This window comes from Argentina anserina, chromosome 6, assembly GCF_933775445.1.
Source record: "Argentina anserina chromosome 6, drPotAnse1.1, whole genome shotgun sequence".
Lineage (NCBI taxonomy): Eukaryota > Viridiplantae > Streptophyta > Magnoliopsida > Rosales > Rosaceae > Argentina > Argentina anserina.
The window spans coordinates 16,025,208-16,049,740 of NC_065877.1; the positions used below are offsets into that span (position 1 = coordinate 16,025,208).

The 24,533-nt window shown below is 36.2% G+C and overlaps 1 protein-coding gene across 4 annotated transcripts; it reads left to right on the plus strand.

The window, feature by feature from the left end:
• The first annotated feature begins 522 nt into the window (after positions 1-522).
• Positions 523-23,805, plus strand: LOC126801225 (ABC transporter A family member 1). 4 transcript variants are annotated; one of them, XM_050528706.1, is made up of 40 exons: positions 523-852; positions 1,333-1,412; positions 1,635-1,803; positions 2,327-2,409; positions 3,072-3,288; positions 4,250-4,434; positions 4,540-4,600; positions 5,117-5,203; positions 6,297-6,529; positions 6,640-6,754; positions 6,835-6,924; positions 8,556-8,773; positions 8,855-8,967; positions 9,301-9,407; positions 10,073-10,135; positions 10,563-10,649; positions 11,004-11,102; positions 11,180-11,364; positions 11,958-12,012; positions 12,101-12,172; positions 13,131-13,829; positions 13,963-14,141; positions 14,317-14,527; positions 15,143-15,226; positions 15,678-15,719; positions 15,809-15,905; positions 16,177-16,304; positions 16,393-16,497; positions 17,091-17,237; positions 18,038-18,298; positions 18,399-18,534; positions 18,922-19,001; positions 19,386-19,493; positions 19,679-19,829; positions 20,640-20,776; positions 20,869-20,943; positions 21,052-21,355; positions 22,634-22,767; positions 23,063-23,121; positions 23,203-23,805. In XM_050528706.1, exons 1-40 carry the CDS (start codon positions 766-768, stop codon positions 23,282-23,284), a joined length of 5,625 nt encoding a protein of 1,874 aa, XP_050384663.1. In that variant the 5' UTR covers positions 523-765; the 3' UTR covers positions 23,285-23,805. The 4 variants fall into 4 exon arrangements, with proteins under 4 accessions (XP_050384663.1, XP_050384665.1, XP_050384664.1 ...); XM_050528708.1 differs by lacking the exon at positions 13,131-13,829; XM_050528707.1 differs by lacking the exons at positions 11,004-11,102; positions 11,180-11,364; positions 11,958-12,012.
• Positions 23,806-24,533: the final 728 nt, after the last annotated feature.

The following is a 24,533-nucleotide window of genomic DNA, read 5'->3' on the forward strand; positions in this document are numbered from 1 at the left end:
AAACACCAAAAATAACTTTTCGTTCTCACAACACTTTTGAAAATATTTTACCAAACATATCAACTGATTTCTCTCACAACAAATCCAAAAACCATTTTACTCACAACAGACTCAAAAGTCATTTTACTCATAACACATATGTTTCGAACTGAGCCATAGTTAATTTCCATGATCTATTTTAATAAAGCGACACTTAAACGGGTCACATGTAAAATATCATATGTAACTAGATGTATTTGTCACTTAACCCTATTTAAATTAAATTGGTGGTATCTACAAAAAAAAAAATTTAATTGGTGGTGCAAATGAGTGAGGAAAAACAGTAATGCAGTCAATCATGTCGAACCTCCCTATCTGTGACCGGTGAAAAAATATGACCGCCGGGAAGCAGCCGGCCCACTGAAACTGACCGACCTTTTACTTTACTTTATTCCCTCCCTCAATTCTCTCTCTCTCTTTCCCCCCATTATAATATTATTTAATTCTCCTCTCTCAAACAGAAAGGAAAATTCCACCCCCTTTTGTCCGTTGCAAAATTCCTCACCTTCTCTCTTCCCCAGACTAACAACACCACCATTCCCAGTTCCCACCTCCCTCTCCTTCTTCTCGGAGTCACCGCCGCTCTGGAATCATCGCTACTACCTCTTCTCTCTCTCTTTTAGTCTCTCCTTTTTCTCTTGGTTTCTCTCATATTCACACACACACAGAGAAACCGAGAGGGAAATCGGAATTCGGCGGTGGTGGAAAGCAAAAGGCTCTCCGAGAATGGGGACCGGAGCCAGACAGCTCAAGGCTATGCTCCGCAAGAATTGGCTCCTCAAGATACGTCACCCTTACGTCACCTGCGCTGAGGTTTGTTCCTTTCCATTCGCATTCGATTTCTCCGGCGATCGTCTTCATCGGCGATTCTGGACTCTTGTTGTTAGCTACGTTCCTTTTTTTACTCTGTTTTTTTTTCTAATTGGAGTTTACTGTGGATTTTCTATTTTGAGATTTTAAAATTATTTTCGAGGAGTTTAGTTTCTAAATTTGGGAATAATGATGAATTGTGGAGACAAGCTTAATAATCAGATGAATGAGATTGCAGAAGAGTGAGGACTTGATCACTTGTGAGGGGAAGGAATTAGTGGTTGATTGTATTAATTATGGAATCAAAGACAATTGGGTCAAGTGATTACAATTGACTGCTGTTCCCACTGAATATTGAAAATTTGATTCCAAACTTAGATCCCCGGTTTTTATTCATATTGTTTCTAGGCTTCTAGTATATTCTTTCACTTTTGTGACTTGATTGAATTCAATATATTTTTGTTGTTTGATAATTTTCTGCAGATATTACTCCCTACGGTAGTCATGTTGATGCTCATAGCTGTAAGGACACGTGTCGATACGCAGATTCACCCTTCACAGCCGTAAGTATGCAAAACTCCTGCTACTTCATGTTTTGTGGTGATTCTCATGTTCGTGTGTGTGCGGGTCTATGCTTGTTACTTTTTTGTGTTTCATGCTAAGCATGTGTAGACAATCTTTTACTCACCAATAACCTTGCAAGTTACTACATTTCCCCACCTCAAGGGAATGCTGCTTTCAAGTGAGAAATACTAGTTGTTCTAAGATCTATGATATCGATCCAGGTATATCAGAAAAGATATGTTGGTGGAAGTGGGCAAAGGAACATCCCCTAATTTTCAACAAGTTTTGCAGTTACTATTGAAAAAAGAAGAGATTTTGGCTTTTGTTCCAGATACAAAAGCGACAAGGTCAATGATTAACATGATGTCGATTATATTTCCTCTCTTGCAGGTATACATTGTTACCCACTTATATTCTCTAACTGCTTTCTGTAGTTGGTTAATTTGAACTGTTTTTAGTTTTCGTTCAAAAATTGGGTGAATGCATGAAGTTTACAGTTTTTCTCTTCATATATGCCCATTACTGTAAAACCTGCATACATAAGACCTCAGTCATATGGTTCTACTGGCTAGTGAGTACAAAGGGTTGCACTAATGAATAACTGTAGTATGTATTCTTAATTTCTTATAAGTTATTACTAGACATCAAATGGCTGACTGAATGGTCATGACTCATGGCTTGTGAGGTGTGGACTTTTTGTTGTTGGTTTGTTTAATTTTGTTACTCAATCCTTCAAATTTTATCTATTACTGCAAAATGGATCTTTCTTGCCATACTATTCACTTAACTCTCTACTAAGAAAAACCTCGCATTTTAAAGTTTTGTGTACCAAATAGAACGTGAGACAACAGGTTTCCATATATGACCAGGGATTTCACAACCCAAACTAAATGAATACGTTTCATAATTGCAGCGTGTTTCTAGAATTTACAAAGATGAGGAGGAGCTGGAAGCCTATATACGCTCAGATCTCTATGGTACCTGCAATCAAATCATGTAAGCCAAGCTTCTGTGTTACGTAATGAGGGAAGTTTTTGTTAAATGTAATATCTCTTCCAATTGAGAGTGAAGAACATTGGAAGACCGATCTACCGAAATCGTTTCTTTAACAGTTTCTGGTGCCGTTTAAATGTTCCCTTCCTATTATCTTGCATTCAGTAATATCTTAGACTCATCACTAGATATTTGTATATGCTTGATTGCTGTGAATAAGCTTGGAATCTCTGTGGAAATCTTAAACTGAATTAATGCCTTGAATCACTTAATTTATCCTCCTTGATTTAATCTTCAATGCTCTTCTAATCACTCAAATTTATCCACCATGATCATATCTTATAATGTCGTTGGTTTCTGAAAAATTGTGTACGGCGCATTATATTGGCACACAGGATCTGAGGTCTTACATATTTGCATGCCTGAACCAGTTTTATATTTTTATTCTCTTATTTTTTATTATTAAATTGTTCAATTTATTTTAGTCATCTGTTTTAGTTAGTCTTACATGTAATTGGAAATTTACTTTTTTGTTTTGTTTTTTATGATGTTACCAGCTTGGTGGCTACTCAGTTAAGTTTGAGTGAGATGAAGCTGTTTTATTCTATCAAAGTCACATTATATATTTTAGTTGTGTTACTGAGTAAACTAATCTTTCTAATTAGGAACTGCCCAAACCCAAAAATCAAAGGAGCAGTAGTATTTCACAATCAGGGTCCTCAACTCTTCGATTATAGTATACGTCTGAATCACACTTGGGCTTTCTCTGGATTTCCTGATGTTAAATCGATCATGGACACAAATGGTCCTTATTTCAATGACTTGGAATTGGGTGTGAATACTGTACCGACAATGCAGTACAGCTTCAGTGGATTTCTAACTGTATGATTGCTATTTCTTATCCACTTGTAAATAAATTTTATATAGTTTTCATTTATTCCTCAATTGGTTAATGGAACTTCTTCGTAACTATTTGTTGGTGGATGGATTTGACTTGTGTTATAACTCTTTTCTTTTTCCTATTGCATTCCCAATGTCCATGTATAAAACTAGGCTTGTATTTAATTCTGCTTAGGAATATCATTTTTGATTAATACTTTTTCTTAAGAACCACTTTAAATGTTAAGAAGAAAATCATTCTTATAATTGGTTGCACACAGAGGTTTGCCTCTCACTTATAATTGGACGAAAGTGATAATTGGGAAAAAAAAGTTGCTTCGCTCTGCTGATCCATTTCAAGAATTCCATATTTTTTTGCAGTAAATCAGTTGATATTAATCATCTTATGCCATCCCTGTTAACATATACAATAGATGCTGCAGTCTTTTTCTGCATTTCACCAGAATCATCATATCGTCAAGCAAAATACATACCTTGTGCTCGAGTCAAACATCGTTTCTAATTGATATTTATCCTTGTAGTTGGAGGATTGGGCTTCTATATGGCTAGTGAGAGTTTTCTCAATGTCTCTTCTCAGGCATCTCTATAACTTTATCTTAAGATAATGACAGAATATTGAGATATGTTATCTAATCATTCAGCAAGTCCTCATTTTGAAACTTGATGTGTTTGGCTTTAAATAAGTCCTTTGCTCTTCAGTAAAGAATCCACCTATTAACTTTCATCCCCCTATGTTGTCACTATCTCTTCAATGTGTTTTGGTGCTTGGTGTTGTTGTTGTTTTTTTTTTTTTTTTTCAATTTCATTTAAATTTTGTTTATAATTATTATTTGGCTATGCATTGAAAAACCCCTCATCTTCAGTCAACTTTGATGTGAAATTGCATCCACTATAGTTAGTTTCCTGAAAACTTATGTACTCTTAATTCTTTATATCATTGCAGCTCCAGCAAGTACTAGATTCTTTCCTAATTTTTGCGGCCCAGCATACTAAAAACATCACACTTTCCTCTCTGCAAGCTCCATGGACGCAATATGGTCCGTCGAACATTCGTATCGTTCCGTTTCCAACACGTGAATACACTGATGATGAGTTCCAGTCCATCATAAAAAGTGTGATGGGTGTATTGTATGTATCTTTTAAATGTTGTATTACTGTATCTTGTTCATTTGATTTGATTTTTTTTTTTTGTATTTCATGGTCTTTGTGATGTTCTGGTATTTGGATGAGCAGGTATCTCTTGGGATTTCTCTATCCAATTTCACGCTTGATCAGTTATTCTGTCTTTGAGAAGGTCTGGTGATAGTTATATTGATACAGCTGACAATAGTCCCTAATTATTTCTGTTTATTACTTTTTGGTTGATTAACTCTGTTGAGAATATAAATCCCACATTGGGAATTGGAACCTAGCCTGTGGATTTATAAGGGTTTGGGCCACTCCATCCATTGCCAATTGGTTTTGGATGTGAACCCCAGATCACTTTATCATGGTATCAGAGCGGGTTACTCACGTGGACGTGTGAAGCCCAAATGGCCACATGGACTCCACGTCACCCAAAATGTTGTCCACGTGTATGGCTTGAAAATTCGCCACACGTGCGGGGGCGTGTTGAGAATATAAATCCCACATTGGGAATTGGAACCTAGCTTGTGGATTTATAAGGGTTTGGGCCACTCCATCCATTGCCAATTGGTTTTGAATGTGAACCCCAGATCACTTTATCAAACTCTTTCAAGTCATGCTAATTTATTTGTCACTCCACTGCAATCCATTTGCTTATTATTATTATTTTGTTTTTTTTATTCAGGAACAAAAGATAAGAGAAGGTCTTTATATGATGGGGCTGAAAGACGGGGTATTCCATCTATCGTGGTTCATTGCATATGCTTTGCAGGTTGGTTTTAGTTCTGTCAACTTTTATTGAACTACTATTATTGTATGTTCTAATTTGCTCATGTGTAGACATATAGAATAAAAAGCTTACCCTGGAGACTTAGTGATAGTGCTGGCATGATCTTGGTAATTGTGTCTCACAAATGCCACCAACACCCCTTTCCTCCAAAAATCCAGTACTGCTTTTCAAATTATATTATGAGGGTCAACCTTCTTTTTTTGCTTTTTTGCTTCCTCATAATTTCAACTGCAATACAGAAAGCATCCTAAATCTTCTCATACTTAGTTTGGTATTGAGGTTTGAACAAAATTAAGTGCTTAATTACCATTATGAGTTAATTGTCTGTTTGGTAAGTTTTTCATAAGGTGTTTATTTGTAAACTTTACTTTAAATCACCACGATTTTAAAAGCAGGTAAGATATTGCCTATATAAAACTCACTTTCTCCATTTTTGAGTTTTTTTTTTCTACGTCCAATCCAAACTAAGCCGTACTTATAGGAAAGCTTTTTGAGCTTCAGAAACTGTTTTTTTTTTTTTTTTGCTTAAATGGTGTGTGTGTGTGTGTGTGTGTGTGTGTGTGTGTGTGTGTGACAGATCTCTTTGAAATGAAAACACTAGATACAACGTAGGGATTAGTATTCCACTTAATATCAATATTAAATTTTCAACCTTTCTGCTTCTTTTCTGCACCACCTCATTGGTGATTAGAACTTTATCCAAATCTTCATCCCTTTCTGAAAGACCCATAACAAGCCCCATAATCGTAACTCCCTCAAGTGTTTCAGTGTCTGTAGCCCTGTACCTTCAAATAATCTAATATAAACTTGCTACCAAAGGCCCATAATGATGGCAACAGTTCTTACGTCTTACAATCATTAACTTCCTTCTCTCTATGTTACTTTAACGAGGGTGCCCTATCTGGGTACTTTTGCCATCTTACTCCAGACTCATTTGCCATAAATAGCCAACTTAATTGTATCTGGTTTGAATTGTTAGTATCAGAATGTTTAACCTCTATCGTTTCAGTGTTTTTTATCTTTCAAGATGTTCTTACGGTTCAAAGTTTTCTCATAGTTTTGAATTCTTTTGCAGTTTGCTGTTTCCTCTCTAATTATCACAGTTTGCACGATGGATAACCTTTTCAAGTATAGTGACAAGTCCGTGGTGTTCATTTACTTCTTCTTTTTCGGAGTAAGCGCGATTATGCTGTCATTTTTAATCTCTACGTTCTTCGAACGAGCTAAGACAGCTGTTGCCGTTGGGACCCTTGCTTTCCTGAGTGCTTTTTTCCCTTACTACTCTGTTAATGACGAGGCTGTTCCTATGTAAGTCCTGAACATAAAGGATGTATAAAGTGGATCCTACCTTTCTTTTATCGGGGCAAAATTTGCAAATTCTGTTATGCAGGGGGGCTGACAAACGTTTTCTCTTTCAGGATTCTTAAGGTGATTGCCTCACTGCTTTCACCAACGGCCTTTGCACTGGGGTCAGTCAACTTTGCTGATTATGAGCGTGCTCATGTTGGTCTTCGTTGGAGCAATATATGGCGGGTATGTACTTGGGTCTCCCTGCCATAACTAATCTGATTTGTATAAAGGTGTTCTAATTTTGATTGCTGTTATCTCTGTAGGCATCGTCGGGAGTGAATTTTTCAGTCTGTCTCCTGATGATGTTGCTCGATGCGTTGCTTTACTGTGTAATTGGTCTTTACCTAGATAAGGTATATTCTTAATTCTTTTTTAATTAAAGTTCCTGTATTGTGCCAACGGCTAGACCTGATAGCTTGTCGGGTTTAGGCTTCTTTGTTAGTGTTCTATCATGCAGTGTTCCTTGATGCTTTGTCATGTATCATGTTTAACAGAATGGCATATTAATGTCCTATTACCTTCTTATTTTACTTAGATTTACCAAGTTAAACAACATGTTATAGTAATATGCTGTTACCCAGTGTTTCCAAACTTGTTATACTACTGGAGGGGAATTATTTTCTGGTTCATTTGAGATTCTGGTGGGGAATCATTGCTCGTAACTTATAGGTTCACGATTAAGACAAAATAGAATGGATGCAAATGATTTTGGCTTTATTTTTTCCTTAAAACCATATATGTGGTAGTGATAAAGATCGTCTTTGGTTTTTGGAACACTGCTATATATTTCAAATCTCTCGTTTCATTAATTTCTTGCCAGAAGGTGTTACATATGTTATGTATAGCCGTATAGGTTTCATTTTGATAGTCTCTGGTCTTATTCCTCTTCTAGTGACAACAAAATAGATTTAGATATTGAAGGATATCATGCATTGTTGGTGTGCTGATCTTGGCCTATGAATTGGGTTTAAAATATCTAGACTTGAATCCATTTCGGTCAAGGAATTTTGACAAAAAATTTCTTGAACTTGATTATGGGCATAAATTCTCTTGAACCAGAGAATTGACCTTTCAACCTTTTTGACCAACTTTTCGATCGAGTTTTCACATCTCCACCGTCAAATATCTAGGTAATAACGTATAGATCATCTCCACAAAATTTCAGCCAATCCCATAACCGTTAAGGTACTCATAACTTCGATTTTCTACTCAAAATATGAACGGTTCAGGTTCGGCAAATTCAATATGTCCGTTGGTTTTGATTAGTTCGATACCTTAACAATCATGAAATCGGCTGAAATTTTGTGGAGATGATCTATACGTTATAACCTAGATATTGGACGGTGGAGGTGTAAAAACTTGATCAAAAAATTGGTCAAAAATGAAAATCCGTACCTTAAGCTAAGATAAGGACCTCCTTATGTGAAAAGTCTTGTATATATAGTTATATACACACACAGGTCAGTTATGGAGAGGACGTCCACACAGCCCTTAACGTGCGACGTCGGCAAATCCGGCCACCGGTGACATGCAACGACGGCATAGATGGTGCCGGCCGTGATCCTCCCCCTCCCGGCGCTTCATCTGTGCTGGTCAGAGCTCCAACGCCGGCCTACGACGGTCAAAATTTGCAAATTTTCCAGAAATTTGCAGATTCCGGCCGCCGTGGGTTGGCGCTGGAGCTATAGCCGGCACAGACAGGAGCGCCGGGAGGGGGGAAGCATATTTGGCACCATCCGCACTGTCATTGTGCGTTGCTGGTCGCTGAAATGTCCGACATCCACACTTTCCTTAGCTGTACGAACGTCCTCTCTCAATCGTTTTCTATATATATATACATATATATATCATGATGCCTCTGCAATTTGAACCCTTGATGTCAACATATTTGTTTTTTTTTTCATTTTTAAGGCTTTTTTATTTATTACAGTAGTGATTGAACTTGTTTTAAATTCTCTTTCCTAAAATTTTTTGTTGTCATCAGGTACTTCCTAGAGAGAATGGAGTTAGGTATCCCTGGAACTTCATTTTTCAGAAGTGGTTTTGGAAGACTCCGGATATTAACAAGTACCACAAGTCCAGTCTAGGAGTTCACATTCGTGACAAGGTATCTGAGAACGCAATATTTTCTGGTAAAGAAAATACTAAAGCTGCTGTGGAAGCAATAAACTTTGATATGCGACAACAAGAGCTTGACCATAGGTGTGGGTGCTAAAACTTTGATGCTTACATATTTATACAACATCTACTCCTTGTTTAACAATTCTCTTGTTCCACTTGTAGATGCATTCAAATAAGGAATCTGCATAAGGTTTATGCTAGTAAGAAGGGGAAATGTTGTGCTGTCAACTCATTACAGCTCACCATGTATGAAAATCAGATTCTTGCTCTTCTTGGTGAGTGTTCAATACTTTACCCAAATTTGTGATGTTATTCTACTATCTGGGTCTTAATATTCAAATGCTGATATATGATTGTAAGATATGACGATCTATATAATTTTGAAAAACAATGTCTTATCTTCTGGAGTGAAAGATTTATTGAAGTATGCAGCTGCATATTGTCATAGCATCTGTGGTTAGGGGTCTTGAATTCAAATTTTCGCTCCCAAGGGTTTCACACACAGAAAGCTGTATAATTCTAGAATATTGTAGTCTAGCTGAAAAGAGAAAATTTTCTTTTACTTGGATGAGCATGAAGTTTAATATTTGTAATTTACACTTTCACAGGACATAATGGAGCTGGTAAAAGCACAACGATATCAATGCTTGTAGGCCTTCTTCGTCCGACTTCAGGCGATGCTGTGGTGTTTGGAAAGAATATTATAACAGACATGGTATATTATTTATTTAATGCACCAGTGCATAATACGAGTATCAGACAAGTATGGTCTAAATATAATTTTGGTCTGTAGCTTACTATAGCCTATCTGGTATGAGCAATGCCATCGGTTGAGTGGGCACCGAGGTTGCAAGGATCAAGTCCAAAAAGAATAAATGAATTTGATAGCTACATTTTTAAGTACCATTGAACTATATGGATCTGTTTAGTTGACTAAACAAAAGGGTGCTGAATGAAGTGGGATGGTATTTGTTGGAAACCTGTTAGTATGGGTTAATGGTTTCAGGGGGACCAGGGTAATGGGATGGATTAATATTTGGGCTTAAGATCACAATTTGTAAGCCAGCAAACCTCCTCCCGAAAAGTTGCTGCAATCATTGTATTTATGTGGTCATAATATCGATGCCAAAGCTGACAAGCAAGTCATAATATATAGTGATGCCAAAGCTTTTCCTCTTAGCTCTTCTTTCTTCATTTTCTGTCTTGTGAGTGGACATTTTCTTTGTGTACAAGATGGTGTGTAACATAGAAAGGTAGAAGGAACACTAGTTTATGAATCTTTCACTGTCATTTAAATGATATAATATATCTTAGGATGCTCATTTAATCTTCTTGTAGTCCAGTTTGATTTCTCTTTGATTGTATTTGGTTAATTTGTAGGAGGAAATACGGAAAGAGCTGGGTGTATGCCCTCAGCATGATATCCTTTTTCCGGAATTGACGGTAAGTTAGTCATTTAGCTCATTTGCTGCTACAGATCGTGTTATGTCTTTGAATAAAATGCTTCTTTTGCATAGAAGCATTTTAGTCCTAATCTGTACTGTGAAATGTCTTTGTTTTGTTGTTGTTTCGGGAAGAGTGGACTACTTGCCCACTAGTATTCTTGCACTGTAATGTTTGTTTATTTTTTTTCTTTCTTTCTGCCATAAGCAGATCAATACATAATTTTTTGTCATTGATCTTCAATCTTGTGAACAAAGAGTTTCTTGCTCTAACTGAATGGTTTTTCCACTAGGATTGTGTGCTTTCTTTTTTTTTTTTAATTCCATGAGGCTCCTAGAGACTTTGTTGAAGCATACAGCCATGTACATTTTTTGACTCTAGTTCTACAGTAAACTTTTATTTTGTTGTGGTGCTATACTTTGTCCAGGTGAAGGAGCACTTGGAAATATTCGCCATCTTGAAAGGTGTGCAGGAAGATTTTGTGAACAGCGTAGTTGTTGATATGGTTGACCAAGTGAGTCCTTTTGCTTAAATGGGTACTTAAAAAAATAAAATTCCTTCCATATTTTATCAGTTATATTTTCTTGAGGGTGCCAATCATCAAAAAAATGTGCAATACAAAATCTGAGTTTCTTACTATTTCAGTCTTCATGTTCAAATGTGTGTTGGAAACTTGGAAGTTGGAACTGTGTTTTCTGGTGTTTTGATGTCCAAACTATGAAGTCAATTCTCTTGTTAATATTCTACATACTGCACTGGTTCCTTCTTTGTTGTAGTTTACATTAACATTTTAGTGCTGCCTGTAGTTTAAACAATAGTTTTATTTTGTATTCAAACTAGGAGTTTATTGTGCCGGCATTATGTTCAGGTAGGGTTGGCAGATAAAATGAACACCACTGTTATGGCTCTTTCTGGAGGCATGAAGAGGAAGTTGTCTCTTGGAATTGCACTAATAGGAAATAGTAAGGTAACACCACATTTTGAAGGAAACTTACTTTCCCATGTGGGAATTTACTCAAAATCTGTAATTCTCTTCTTTTACAGGTTATAATTCTTGATGAACCTACTAGTGGAATGGATCCATACTCTATGCGCTTGACTTGGCAATTGATAAAAAAGATTAGAAAGGGCAGGATAGTATTACTGACAACACACTCAATGGATGAAGCTGAGGCACTTGGAGATCGCATAGCCATCATGGCTAATGGTTCTTTGAAATGCTGCGGAAGGTCTCACCTTTTAAAGCTTATTATATTCTCAAGTCTTACTGTGCTTTTGGGTGATGTATGCAAACTTTGTCCATATGTGGTTTTTTGTTTTTATGTCATATTTTCTGGTTGACAGCATCGCTGTTCGTCCCTCTTATTTATTTTATTTATTTGTTTTTTTTGGGAGTCCTGTTGTGGGTTAAATTATTTTGTCTTGTCATATGTTTTGGGTTATTGCCTATGTTGTATATTGTATAATGTATATTTGATATATTACGCACAAACTTGGGAACCTGAATACAATTGCTGCACCTTAAAAGTGTTACAGCAGCACACAGTTAAATGGGCCCCTACATCCTGCAAAAATCCATGGGTCCGCAGGTCTTTTAAGAGGGCTTGTATATGTTTGTGTCTGTAACTGTGCTCACAAATGATACAACTTTTGTCTTCTTTTCCCAAGTGGTGATGATCAGGATGGTCGAGACTCGTTCCTTTTTCCCCTATATGACAATAACAGTTTGATGAACTAATGCTTTAATCGTGTTAGAGATCTATTTCTAGTGGGTTTATCACATAGTATATGAATTTCTCATCTCTGATTTATATTTTGACAGCTCTCTATTCTTGAAGCATCAGTATGGGGTTGGTTATACACTGACTCTAGTGAAGGTAATTACCCTATTTGTTCATGTGTTGTTGGATTGTACTGAATTTTTTGTCTAAAAACAATAACATGCCACGTCTTTTTTTATTTCAGTCTGCACCCACTGCCTCTATGGCTGCTGATATTGTTTATCGCCATATCCCATCAGCAACATGTGTGAGTGAGGTATTCATCTATCACATTCTATGACTCTATTAGTTAAAAGCTATTGTATAATGAGCATTTTACATGATACCAAGTCTTAAAAATACTAGCGTCGTACCCGTGCGATGCACGTGTTTTGATCGCACGAGTTTGTAAAATTTTATTAGAAGTGCATTATGAAAGACAATCCTTTTATATAATTCGGTTTCCTATGAAGGATAGTTTTGGTAAAACGCATTAGTAAAACATTTGTATTTTACATAATTGTCCTTCAGTTTATGTGTGAGGATACAATTATAGAGGGGTAGATTGGACAGTTAACAATTTAGTGAAGCTTTTGGGTGCTGGTTTTATAGTAGTAGAGATACACCTTGTAGTCCTGTTTATTAGGATCCATTTGGCTCGATTGATGTCAGCAGGTGTCTGCAGGATCGTAGAATGGCACAGAATTTGTGGTGAAAAAAAAATTATATTTCAGAGCCTTTGGTGCCCTTAATTTGCAACACGCAATTTGAGAGCAAGAGCCCTAAAACAGTTGCATCGACTTTTCTTTCGCAAATATGAAGAATACTATTTTATATAACCTGTCCTTGAACTCTCAAAACAACTTGACTTGTTGTTGACAAAACTCAGGTCCCTTGCTTCGAAGTCCTCACCTATAGCTGAAGCTGTCGAGACTGAACCAGGCTTAATGAAGCACTAATAAGATAGATATATCAAATTAGTAATAAGATTTATGGACAAAATATATGATACTATGCAGTTATACAATTATTCTTGTGTGGGCAAAAGTTGACTAGTATTTTAACATATAGTTTTAGTTTCCTCCATATGCCATTATGATATGGTTATTTCCCTGGCATTGATGAGGAATTTTAAGGAAAGGCAACAGATCTATCTGTTTATTTGGTAAAAGTCCATTAGCTAGCAAAAAATATTAATAATAATAAGTTATATATGCGGTTATTATACTGTACAGGTTGGAACTGAGATATCCTTCAAGCTTCCATTGGCATCGTCATCATCTTTCGAGAGTATGTTTAGAGAAATTGAGAGTTGCATGAGATCATCCAAGTTAAACGTAGGAACAAGTTCTGTTGAGAAAGACTATATTGGCATTGAAAGTTATGGCATATCTGTCACAACTTTGGAGGAAGTGTTCCTGAGGGTTGCAGGATGTGATTATGACGAAGCTGCTCGTTTTGACCAGAAGGAGGGTCTACTATGCCCTGAGTCTCAGACTTCTCATGATCCTACCCAGAAACAGATATTTCACTCGAAGAAATCTTTTGCTTATTATAAAGAGATTCTTGGGGTCTTATTTACAATGGTGGGAAGAGTCTGTGGTTTGATATTTGCAACAGTGTTCAGTTGCTTTAACTTCTTAGGTGTGCAATGCTGTGGCTGTTGTATCATTTCGAGGTCAACATTTTGGAGGCATTCTAAAGCATTGTTCATAAAGAGGGCAATATCTGCACGCAGAGACCGTAAAACAATTGTTTTCCAGCTTGTAATTCCTGCAGTTTTCTTACTTTTTGGTCTTTTACTTCTCAAGCTCAAGCCACATCCTGATCAGCAGTCTGTTACCTTCACAACTTCACATTTTAATCCGCTACTACGTGGTGGTGGTGGAGGTGGTCCAATTCCTTTTGATCTGTCCTGGCCTATTGCACAAAAGGTTTGTTAATGACTAGAAATTTCTGTACTTCCTCTATTTATTTAATTATATTTATTTTTTGTAATTTTTATAATTTGATAGCTATGGTTATGTTGCCATATCCCCTGGCATTGATGGCTTACCATTAATGCAGGTTGCAGAACACATTGAAGGGGGTTGGATACAAACCTTCAAACCTAGTGGGTATAAGTTCCCAAACTCAGAGAAGGCATTGCATGATGCAATTGAGGCAGCGGGGGAAACTCTGGGACCTGTTTTACTTTCAATGAGCGAATTTTTGATGTCCAGCTTTAATGAATCTTACCAGTCAAGGTGTGTGGAACCAAATTCTGTAAATTTCTCATTCTTGACAAATTCGATCGATGTTTCATAAAAATGGAAATTTAAATTGACTTCGCTGTTGAATTAATGATTTCTTGTAACAAAACCAGCAAAAGTTTTGGTCGACTCTGACGATCTTTGTTTATATGTTATGAACTTGGTGTAGGTATGGTGCGGTTGTGATGGATGATCAGAATGATGATGGGAGTTTAGGGTACACTGTGCTCCACAACAGTTCCTGTCAGCATGCTGCCCCAACCTATATAAATTTAATGAATACTGCAATTCTTAGGCTTGCTTCTCGTGATAAGAATATGACAATTCAAACACGCAATCACCCTCTGCCAATGACACAAAGTCAACATCTGCAACGACATGTAGGTTCCATGTTTCTTATATCTAATTTATAAAGTATTTAATAAAATACAAAAATCTATACGTAAAGGCCAATGGTATATATCATCTCTCTTATTACTAGGATCTCATTTTCAAGTTCAACCTTCATTTCTTTTTAAATGTAAAAGCCAGTCTTTGTGTAGATCTGTATTTTCCCGTGTTGGACTTGGAATTTTTTTTTTCATTTCTCAGTGTCTGAAAAGTGGACTTGTTTCTTGTTTTTGGCTTCCTGCCAACTGGGTAAAATTGTAGGTTTTTTGTTTCAATTAAATTTTAAATAACTTTAGATAGAAATCACGTGCAGCTGAAATTCATCATAGCATAGTTTATCGTTAACACCATTCCAATTTTTTGATATGATTCAGTTACAAGTGACATGATATGTGAATATTCATTTTAATCAACTTTTTAATATCATAAGATTTGGATGTTGTCTTTGCTTTTGTTTTAAGTGAATAGTAAATTGAAATTATGTGCAGCTGAAATTTATCATAGCATAGTTATGATTAACACCTCTGTAATTCTTTGATTTATGATTCAGTTACCAGTGACAGGATGTGTGATTATTCATATTAATCCACTTGTTGATGTTATAGGATTTGGATGCTTTCTCTGCTGCAGTAATTGTTAGTATCGCCTTCTCCTTCATTCCTGCATCATTTGCTGTTCCTATAGTGAAGGTACTGTACAAACCCAAGTATTTATAAGATGGCCAAGTTTAAAATTAAAAACGTCAAAAATCAGAAACTTCTAGATGGAAGTCAATCAGAAAAAAAAGATGTAAATGACCCACGTATAGCCTTATCTGACATCCTCTGAGATCTTTATATTACTCGTTCCTTCTGCTTGTTATGCATATCTTACTTTCCATTTTAACAAAACAAGTTCTATGTATCAATATGAAATAAAATTTCCTGTAACTAATGTATTGCCTTATCTGACATCCTCTGAGATCTTTATATTAGTCGTTCCTTCTGCTTGTTATGTATATCATGCTTTCCATTTTAAGAAAACAAGTCCTATGTATCAATATGAAATAAAATTTCCTGTGATCCCAGTGAAACATTTTAGGCTTATATGTTCTATAACTTATCCTGGAAGAATAAACTTTATCTCCGTTGATTGTTGCAGGAACGTGAAGTAAAAGCTAAGCACCAACAACTTATTAGTGGGGTATGTTTGCTTGGAAACTACAAGTATCGTGTATTATCTTGTATTTTAGTTTCAGATACTGATAATCAACTGCATACATCCTTCCTCAGGTTTCCATACTGTCATATTGGACTTCTGCATACATATGGGACTTCATCAGCTTCCTCTTTCCTTCATCTTTTGCCATAATACTTTTTTATATATTTGGTATGTCTTTAAAGGAGTTTCTTTCTTTATAACTTTTTTCTTTTTAGTTTATTCTAGGAAGTTGAGCTTTTAAAATGATGTCTGGGGTTGACTTCTATTAATCATATGTAAAAGGGGAAGGATGGCTTCCAACCAACTTAGAGATACTTCGAACTCTAATCAGGAATCTTTGATGGCCATATACACTGTTGTACTCTATTTCTAATTTACATGTTCAATTGTAGATTACTTGCAGTAGGTATACTCATGGGAAGTACAAAACTGTTTGTAGGTTTGGACCAGTTTATTGGAAAGGGATGCTTACTGTCGACAATCGTCATGTTTTTAGCATATGGATTAGCAATTGCATCATCAACATACTGCCTTACATTTTTCTTCTCGGACCACACTATGGCTCAGGTGGGGTAATGTAGGAAATTAAGCTATCATTTTCACCATTATAAATGTTATACTTTTCTATACTAACTGTCTGCTTAATCATATCCAGAATGTGGTTCTCTTGGTTCACTTTTTCACGGGACTTATTCTTATGGTTATCTCATTCATTATGGGGCTTATAAAGACGACAGCAAGTGCAAATTCTTTTCTCAAGGTTGGATTCTTACATCCATGTGCATTAAGTGTTTTGTTATTCTCATCATTTTTACAACTTCTATCATGAATTTGTGCTGTAAGGATGTTGATACATGTGTCATGTTTCCTTGTTGCTTCTTATCTTATCAAAAGTTAGACACTTTAGTTGAGGGAAAATCTGAGTCTGAAATAATAGTAAGTAGCTGGAAGCTGGCATACTTTAATCTGTTGTTTGAAACTAATTTTATGACATTGACTCATTCCAAAAGGAGGATTTGTCTTTAATCCAATAAGGGTTATTTTTTCTATTTTACTCCAATAAGGGTATTAATGTCTTGTACAGTTGCTGATGAGTAATATGGTTGAATTGTCAACAATGCAGAGAACATGAGTTGAAAACTGTTAATCATTGATACAGATCTATTCTAAAATTTCTACTCGGAAATAAATTAGGCATTAATGAAACCATTCACGGGAGCCTTTCATAAAATTATCAACTAATTGGAATGGTTGGTTCCTCTTCTTAATTCTTGAAGTTCATATAAGAACATCGAGTGCTGATCAGTTGATAAGAACAAGTAGTTCCCCTGACATTTGGGTTGTCGCTTCCAGAATTTTTTCAGATTGTCTCCGGGATTTTGCTTTGCTGATGGTCTGGCTTCACTTGCTCTTCTACGTCAAGATATGAAAAATAAATCAAGCAATAAGGCCTTTGATTGGAATGTTACTGGTGGCTCAATATGCTACCTTGGTATTGAGGTTTGTATTTGACTTTGTGGTTTTCATGTGAATTTCTCTTTAAATTGTCTTAATTCTATATGCAAATTCTAGTTAATGGCTGAGGTGTTCTAATAAGTCAAGTGCTTCTATATTGAACCTTTGCCAAATTTACAAATTAGCAATGTGAAATCCTACAATCGAAACTCTGTTATTGAATTTTCATGTCCTCTTGTTTAAATGTATTTAATAAAAATATAGGAGATTGAAATAAAAAAACAGAACGATTAGAATACCTAATGGTATAGGAGATTGTAATAAAAAAACATAACAATTAGAATACCTAATGCTATGACGGTACTGAAGAAAAATGTGTACCAGAAAATGTTTAAAGGTAGGTAAAACTCTCCCTCAATTCTGGAAGATTTTGCTGATAACTTTAAGCAGGTTTCCTGACCCTTGCTTGGATGGAACATTTTTTCTGCACCCATTCTCTATTCTTCCATCTCTATTTTTTCTTTCCCTTCTCGTCTCTCAAACATAAAGAAAAAGAAGGTTAGTTAAATTGATATGAGATGTATACTGATTTCTGCATTTGAAGTAGTAAGAAAACAAGAACTTTGAACGTTGCACTGAAGTTAAGATCTTTTTGACAATTGCTATTGCACCAATCAGCAATTCAAAGAATCAGGTGTAACTTACCTTTGACAATTTCTGTTGCCCCAGTAAACAATTTAAAGATTATTACTCGTTAGATGCTCAAATATAAGAATGAAGTGAAAACTGTAATTCATGTGCAAAGTAGGATTTCTCTGATCTGATGCAAGTTTTGACTGCTACAGAGCATTTGTTACTTCCTTCTGGCACTTGGTCTTGAAATCCTGCCTTTCAATAAATTGACACCAACTACACTCAAGGAGTGGTGGAAGAGTAGAAAAAGTATTGACCCTGACACTTCAAGTTATCGAGAGCCCCTTTTGACGTCTTCCGCAGAGTCTGTCACTGTGGACCTTGATGAGGACACAGATGTGAAGACAGAAAGAAGTAGGGTACTTTCAGGTGCCATTGACAATGCCATCATCTACTTGTGTAATCTTCGTAAGGTACTTCTCTACTGCTATAAAAGGATGTTAGTAGTTGTCTCCGTTGAAAAATGTGATATTTTATAATCTGTTGTATAATAGCAATAATGTCAACTTTCAGGTGTATCCGGGAGGACAGCCACATGCTACAAAGGTTGCGGTACATTCATTAACCTTTTCAGTTCAAGAAGGAGAATGTTTCGGTTTTTTAGGAACAAATGGAGCGGGGAAGACCACAACTCTATCTATGTTGACAGGTATATAATAGTATATAACTGAATAGTTACTGCAATATAAACATGTAACTGCACATCTGGATTATTATATCTCTTATTTCCAATTTTTTGTCTAATTGGGGGAAGCTACCTCTTACCAACCACTTGCATGCCATGATATTAGTAAATATTAATTACAACTGCATCGAGGTCTTGTATCTTTTTAGGCTTTTTCTCAACAACAAAAAAAAGAAAGAAGCTTTTTAGGCTTTCTAATGTTCTTAGTGTTGTTATTACATTCCAATTACTAAGAATGAAATTATCAATTTTTTGATTGCTAAACTGAAAATTGTGGTATCTTGTGCACACTTCCAGTATTAAAATCATTTTGTCCATTTCTTCTTTTCTAATAGAAGTATTTGCAAGCAGGTGAGGAATACCCAACAGATGGGAGTGCTTATATATTTGGCAAGGATATTTGCTCCAAACCCAAGGCTGCTCGTCAATATGTATTTCCTCATTTTTTATCACATACTTATGCATATATATATCTGCAGAGCTGGCTTTAATGGTTACAAAATCTCAAGAGACCCGGTGTAGAAATACATTATGGTTTTCACTCCCGCTATCGTCTCTCTCTCTCTCTCTCTCTCTCTCTCTCTGATACACACACACGTACATGTATGTGCACCATGTGTGGTAAATGTAAATCACTGTACTTTTAAATCCACTTCAAGTATATTCCTGCAAGAAATTGGACTGACTATTCAAGTTTAGCCATTTGATTGCCGGTGTTACCTTTGGGGAGGCACCTAAGTTCTGCTCATAAATATATTACTATTCCACACCAGATAGTTATGGAACCCTAAATTTATTTTGTCAATCAATTTCAGATCGGGTTTTGCCCACAGTTTGATGCTCTGTTGGAATATTTAACTGTTCAAGAGCATCTTGAGCTATATGCCACAATAAAAGGAGTACCGGATTTTAAGATAAATGAGGTACATATCTCATTATTAAGTTCATAGGATTCTATTATCTTCTTAGCAAATAATACCCCAGCATGTTTATGTTGGGGCAATAACTCAAGCAACCTTCCTGTATTTTATTTCTTTTCATTAATCCTGATTTTTTTTCAAGAAAAAGAAAAAGGAAATTGCTAAAATGCCTGAAACTATGTGAACAGGTTGTAATGGAAAAGTTGATGGAGTTTGACTTGCTAAAGCATGCCAGCAAACCATCATTTTCCCTCAGCGGGGGAAACAAGCGCAAATTATCTGTTGCAATTGCTATGATTGGAGATCCTCCCATAGTTATTCTTGATGAGCCATCAACAGGTATCTGTGCTATTCTTTTTTGTTCATTTCTCTGTCAATTTTCATTTTGTTCCTTTTCTCTGTATAAAATATTGTGAATCTGAGCATATGGTAGTTCCATATGTGATCTAAGCAATGTTATCAGTCAAAATAGTTCGTGAAAAAAGGAAATCACAAAATGGGAGATCATTTTTCATGTATCACTGTAGCATTTTCTCAATGAAACATGAAAATGGCATACAGCTATACCATTTTTCACAAATAGCTTTTGTTTTAAGTCTCTTGGAATGTAATCGTATTCTTCTATATAGCCTAGCATATTTTAGAACGAGAATAATTCTGATGTTTGGATCTCATATGTAATCACGTTCTAATTTTAAATCCAATATACCCTATCATATGCCCATTTTATGGAATTAAAAATTCTTGCTACGTCCTTGAACTCCCTGTTACTATGATGTTTTTGTTTCTGCTTTCCTTCTTTAAAATATCGTGATTTAGTGGATAGTACTATCAAGGTGATTACATGCTTTACTAGGGGCAATTATGGAGTACTGAATTTAAAATTTTTTCATATATGTGGTTCTTGACGAGGCAATTTTGACGCCAACACACATCCAGATGTTCACTGGATATAAATTGGTCGATGCAATTATTTTGATGCTTAATTTTGTGGCTTTTGATGCTCATCCTCCACTCTCTCACCTTGATAATATACATGTATTTATCTACTATAAAAGTAAATGAAGAAAAGAAGTAAGACACTTGTATTAGTTAATTTAGACTCCTACCATTTTTACGAATAGAATCTTCTAACTAGTGTTATATCAGGTATGGATCCAATTGCCAAAAGATTCATGTGGGAAGTGATATCCCGTTTGTCAACCAGACGAGGAAAGACAGCAGTGATACTCACCACCCATAGTATGAATGAAGCGCAAGCTCTATGCACCCGTATTGGAATCATGGTGCCAATTCACCTTGCTCACTAGCTACTTAAAGTACTTGTTAGTTCCAATGTGCAGATAACGATATCACCTCTTTTATGTTTTGTTATAAGGTTGGAGGCCAATTAATGTGCATTGGAAGTCCCCAGCATTTAAAAACTCGATTTGGAAATCATCTTGAACTGGAGGTCTCTCTTTTTGGTTTTCTCTTTCTGTTGCCTGTGGACTAGTGTCAAAGGAAATATTATTTCATGATATGATTTTTAGTGCATCATATCCTCTATTACTGTCTTTAGGTTAAACCTATTGAAGTCAGCTCTATGGACTTGGACAAGCTTTGCCGGGTTATCCAAGAAAGGCTCTCACATGTTCCTTCTCATCCAAGAAGCTTGCTCGATGGCCTTGAAGTCTGCATTGGTGCCACTGACTCCATTGTGGCAGAAAATGCATCGGTGGCAGAAATTAGTTTATCACGAGAGATGATAATTATGATCGGACGGTGGCTTGGCAATGAAGAAAGAATAAAACCACTTATATGTCCTACACCACTTTCGGATGGGGTGCTTGGTGAACAATTATTTGAGCAGTTAGATCGAGATGGTATGAGAAACTTTACTTTGAAATGCATGCATAAATTATCTGAGCAATTTATACTGTGAAGTTCTTCTGTGCATTTCTTCTTGTGTTAAAAAGTTAAAAGAGGTGCAAATTTGGAAGTGCTAATTCCCACAATTAAAAAAAAAACTATCAGGTCTTCGCTGATGGATTTTTGACATGAGGAGCATATGACATTTCATGTGGAACCAATTCTGAATGCAAACAGTTATCTGACCCCATCCTTGCATTAGTCTCCACTCGAGGGTCATTCTACTATATATCAACCAAATCCAATATTTTGTTTCCAGAAAATTAGTGCTTCCATTAAATGCATAAATGATCATTTTTATAATCAACGGTAAACCTGATTCAGTTACGATTAAATGACATCTGTCACTTATTGGTTACAGTCTCTGGACACATTGTCTGTGGCATTACAGTCCTTATGAAGATGTGTGTTTGTGTGTGTGTATCTATTATAAGGTCATGTAATAAAAGAATCAGGACACCCATCATAATCATTAGATCAGATATTGACATTTGAGATGCCTTCAACTTCATCTATCCCAGGGTGTGTATCCCTGTCATACATATTTTGTATGGCAATTCACGTGCACTTCAGATAACATGCCTTCGTAAGTGGCCATCACATATACGTGCCTGTGTGTTTAAGGCAGTCCATCTTACCCATTAGATCAGATATTGACATTTGAGATGCCTTCAGCTTCATCTCTCCCAGGGCGTGTATCCCTGCCCATACATATTTTATATGACAACAAATCTGCACTTCATGTCGATATATAGTTATATATATAGATGTTGTGTATCAGCTTCTATTGATAAATTCAGTGATCCCTGTTTGTGGTGTTCTAGTCACCTATGAATGGTCCCTTTTGAATATCTGTGAGGAAATTCCCGGCTTCTGTGTTCCCTGTCTGTGGTGTTCTGGTTACTTGTTGATGTTCTCTTGATTGTCTATGAGGAATTTCCCTCCCTTGTAATGTAGTGGTTAGCCCCCACATGTGCAGGGAAGTTTTCGTATATTGTTATATTGCTGGAGTTTCAAACAGCATTTAGAGTCTGATTGCTATAAATTTCTTTGTCCCACATACTTCCCTTCTTGTTGTGCTTCTCAAATTAAAAGCCCCAATTTAATCATTTGGAAAAAAACATCAGATTGTTTTATTTGTAGATGATGCTTTAAAGTCTTGTTGTGATTGCAAAGTTGGTAACTTCTGTTGTTGTATTGTCTGTTTTCACTAAATATTGAAGTCTGTGCAGGTGGAATACCATTGCTAATATTTTCCGAATGGTGGCTATCCAGTGAAAAGTTTTCAGCAATCGATTCATTTGTCTTATCATCATTTCCTGGTGCGATGTTCCAGGGAATGAACGGCTTGAGTGTTAAATATCAGGTAACTTTGACCTTGGATTGGGGTTCTCATATATAGTAATTCTGATTGATTTCACTTCTGTCTGTGTTACGGATACAGATATCGAATTTCAAATTTCTGCTGCAAGGAGAAATCAAGTTGTGGCTAGTATTGAAAACAACTGAAACTCTCGGAACCTTTGATATTTGATAAACTTTTGCCCCGATTTCTCTGTTCTCTATGTACACAGTACACATCACGGACAGACAAGTCACACATCTCATGTTTATGTTAGCGCATTTGAATATTCGATACTTATATGAGCTTCTATTTTCAGTTGCCTTGTGGTCCAGACCTCTCTCTTGCTGATGTATTTGGACACCTAGAACGGAAAAGGTGATTCTGTCTTGTAAATTTTGTGCTAATTTCCTTTTCTTTTGTATATTCCTAACCAATGTGATTTCTCTCTATTTTTAGAAATCGCCTCGGCATTGCAGAGTACAGTATTAGCCAGTCTACGTTAGAGACCATATTCAATCATTTCGCAGCCAGCCCTTGAGATCAAGAGAATTAATCAGCATAGTTTGACAGAACTAACCAAATTGTTAACAAGTAGAAGTTCTCTCGTACTTCTCAGAGTTGAGCTCGTCTTAGATCTGTGAATACTAGAAACAGCATATTGCACGCAGTAAACTTTGGTAAAATGCAGTCTTTCACAAGGTTATAATAATTACAGTGAATGATGCATCACTTAAACATGGCCTTGCATATTGCACATAGTTAACTTTGGTGAAATGCAGTCTTTGACAAGGTTATCGGCCGGCTTAATAATCACAGTAAATGATGCACTACCAAAAAGCGCCCTTGCATTTGATGGATGGTGCTTCACGTTACGGAAAGTGTGGGAAAGTGTCCGATATTTGAAAGTGGCGATGATACTCGACTCCTGAATGTTTATACTTGTAAACTTTTTTTGTCCAGCAATAACAATGCTATACAATCATTTCCAAAGTATGAAATCATATGTTGGTTTCGTGGATTTGGCTTATGAAACATTTTACCTGTATTTTTCATATGATTTCATTGGTTGAGAAATATATTCAAATACCACTAGTCTAGAGTATGAGTTAATGATAAAAGTGTGGCAACTCAAAACAGTTTTTTTTTCTTCTATCTTCTATTATTGTCATGTCAAATATGGACCATATTTATTTCCATCCAATAAGCCAGCACGACCATGAAGCTCCATAATAATCGCATCCTCGATCAAAGAAATAAATCTCTCCAGCGTATCTGTCTTTTCTTGAGTACTTTAAGTCCATGTTTGTGTTCCGTCTGTTTGCGAAGCACGCAGAGAGCTTATTCAGTACACGGGTCCGTTACACACCCACGCGCTAAGCATGAAAATATGTATATTGTTGGCTTTCTGTTAGATATTTTCATATCTTAATGATATGTCTATCCATTGACCAAAAAAATAATAATAATGATATGTCTATCGTCCTCTGAGAAAAGGTTGAATGCTCATCTTCCCATCTCTCTGTTCTATACCCACAAAATCCTTTCTCTATCAAAAACCCATCTGATCAATGATCACTCTCACGGGACCAAATGACCTCCACACCACATTCCCAGTACCCAACCTCCTTTCTCTGTATCCCACTCCTTTCTCTCATCCCTCACCTCCTCTTTGATATCAGACTTCGGAAAAATAAAAACTCAATTGGCCTAACCTTCTCTCCCCTAATTCTCATCTCCTACTACATCTTCATCGGCACCATCGACTCCGGGCTAAATTGATCAGATCG

Bases quoted from the DNA above. Each gene is read 5' to 3' on its own strand.
- LOC126801225 (XM_050528706.1), top strand. From the start codon at position 766: ATGGGGACCGGAGCCAGACAGCTCAAGGCTATGCTCCGCAAGAATTGG. The intron at 8,968-9,300 runs GTGAGTGTTCAA...ACACTTTCACAG, and splicing joins TCAGATTCTTGCTCTTCTTG to GACATAATGGAGCTGGTAAA. The intron at 19,830-20,639 runs GTATCTGTGCTA...GTGTTATATCAG, and splicing joins TCTTGATGAGCCATCAACAG to GTATGGATCCAATTGCCAAA.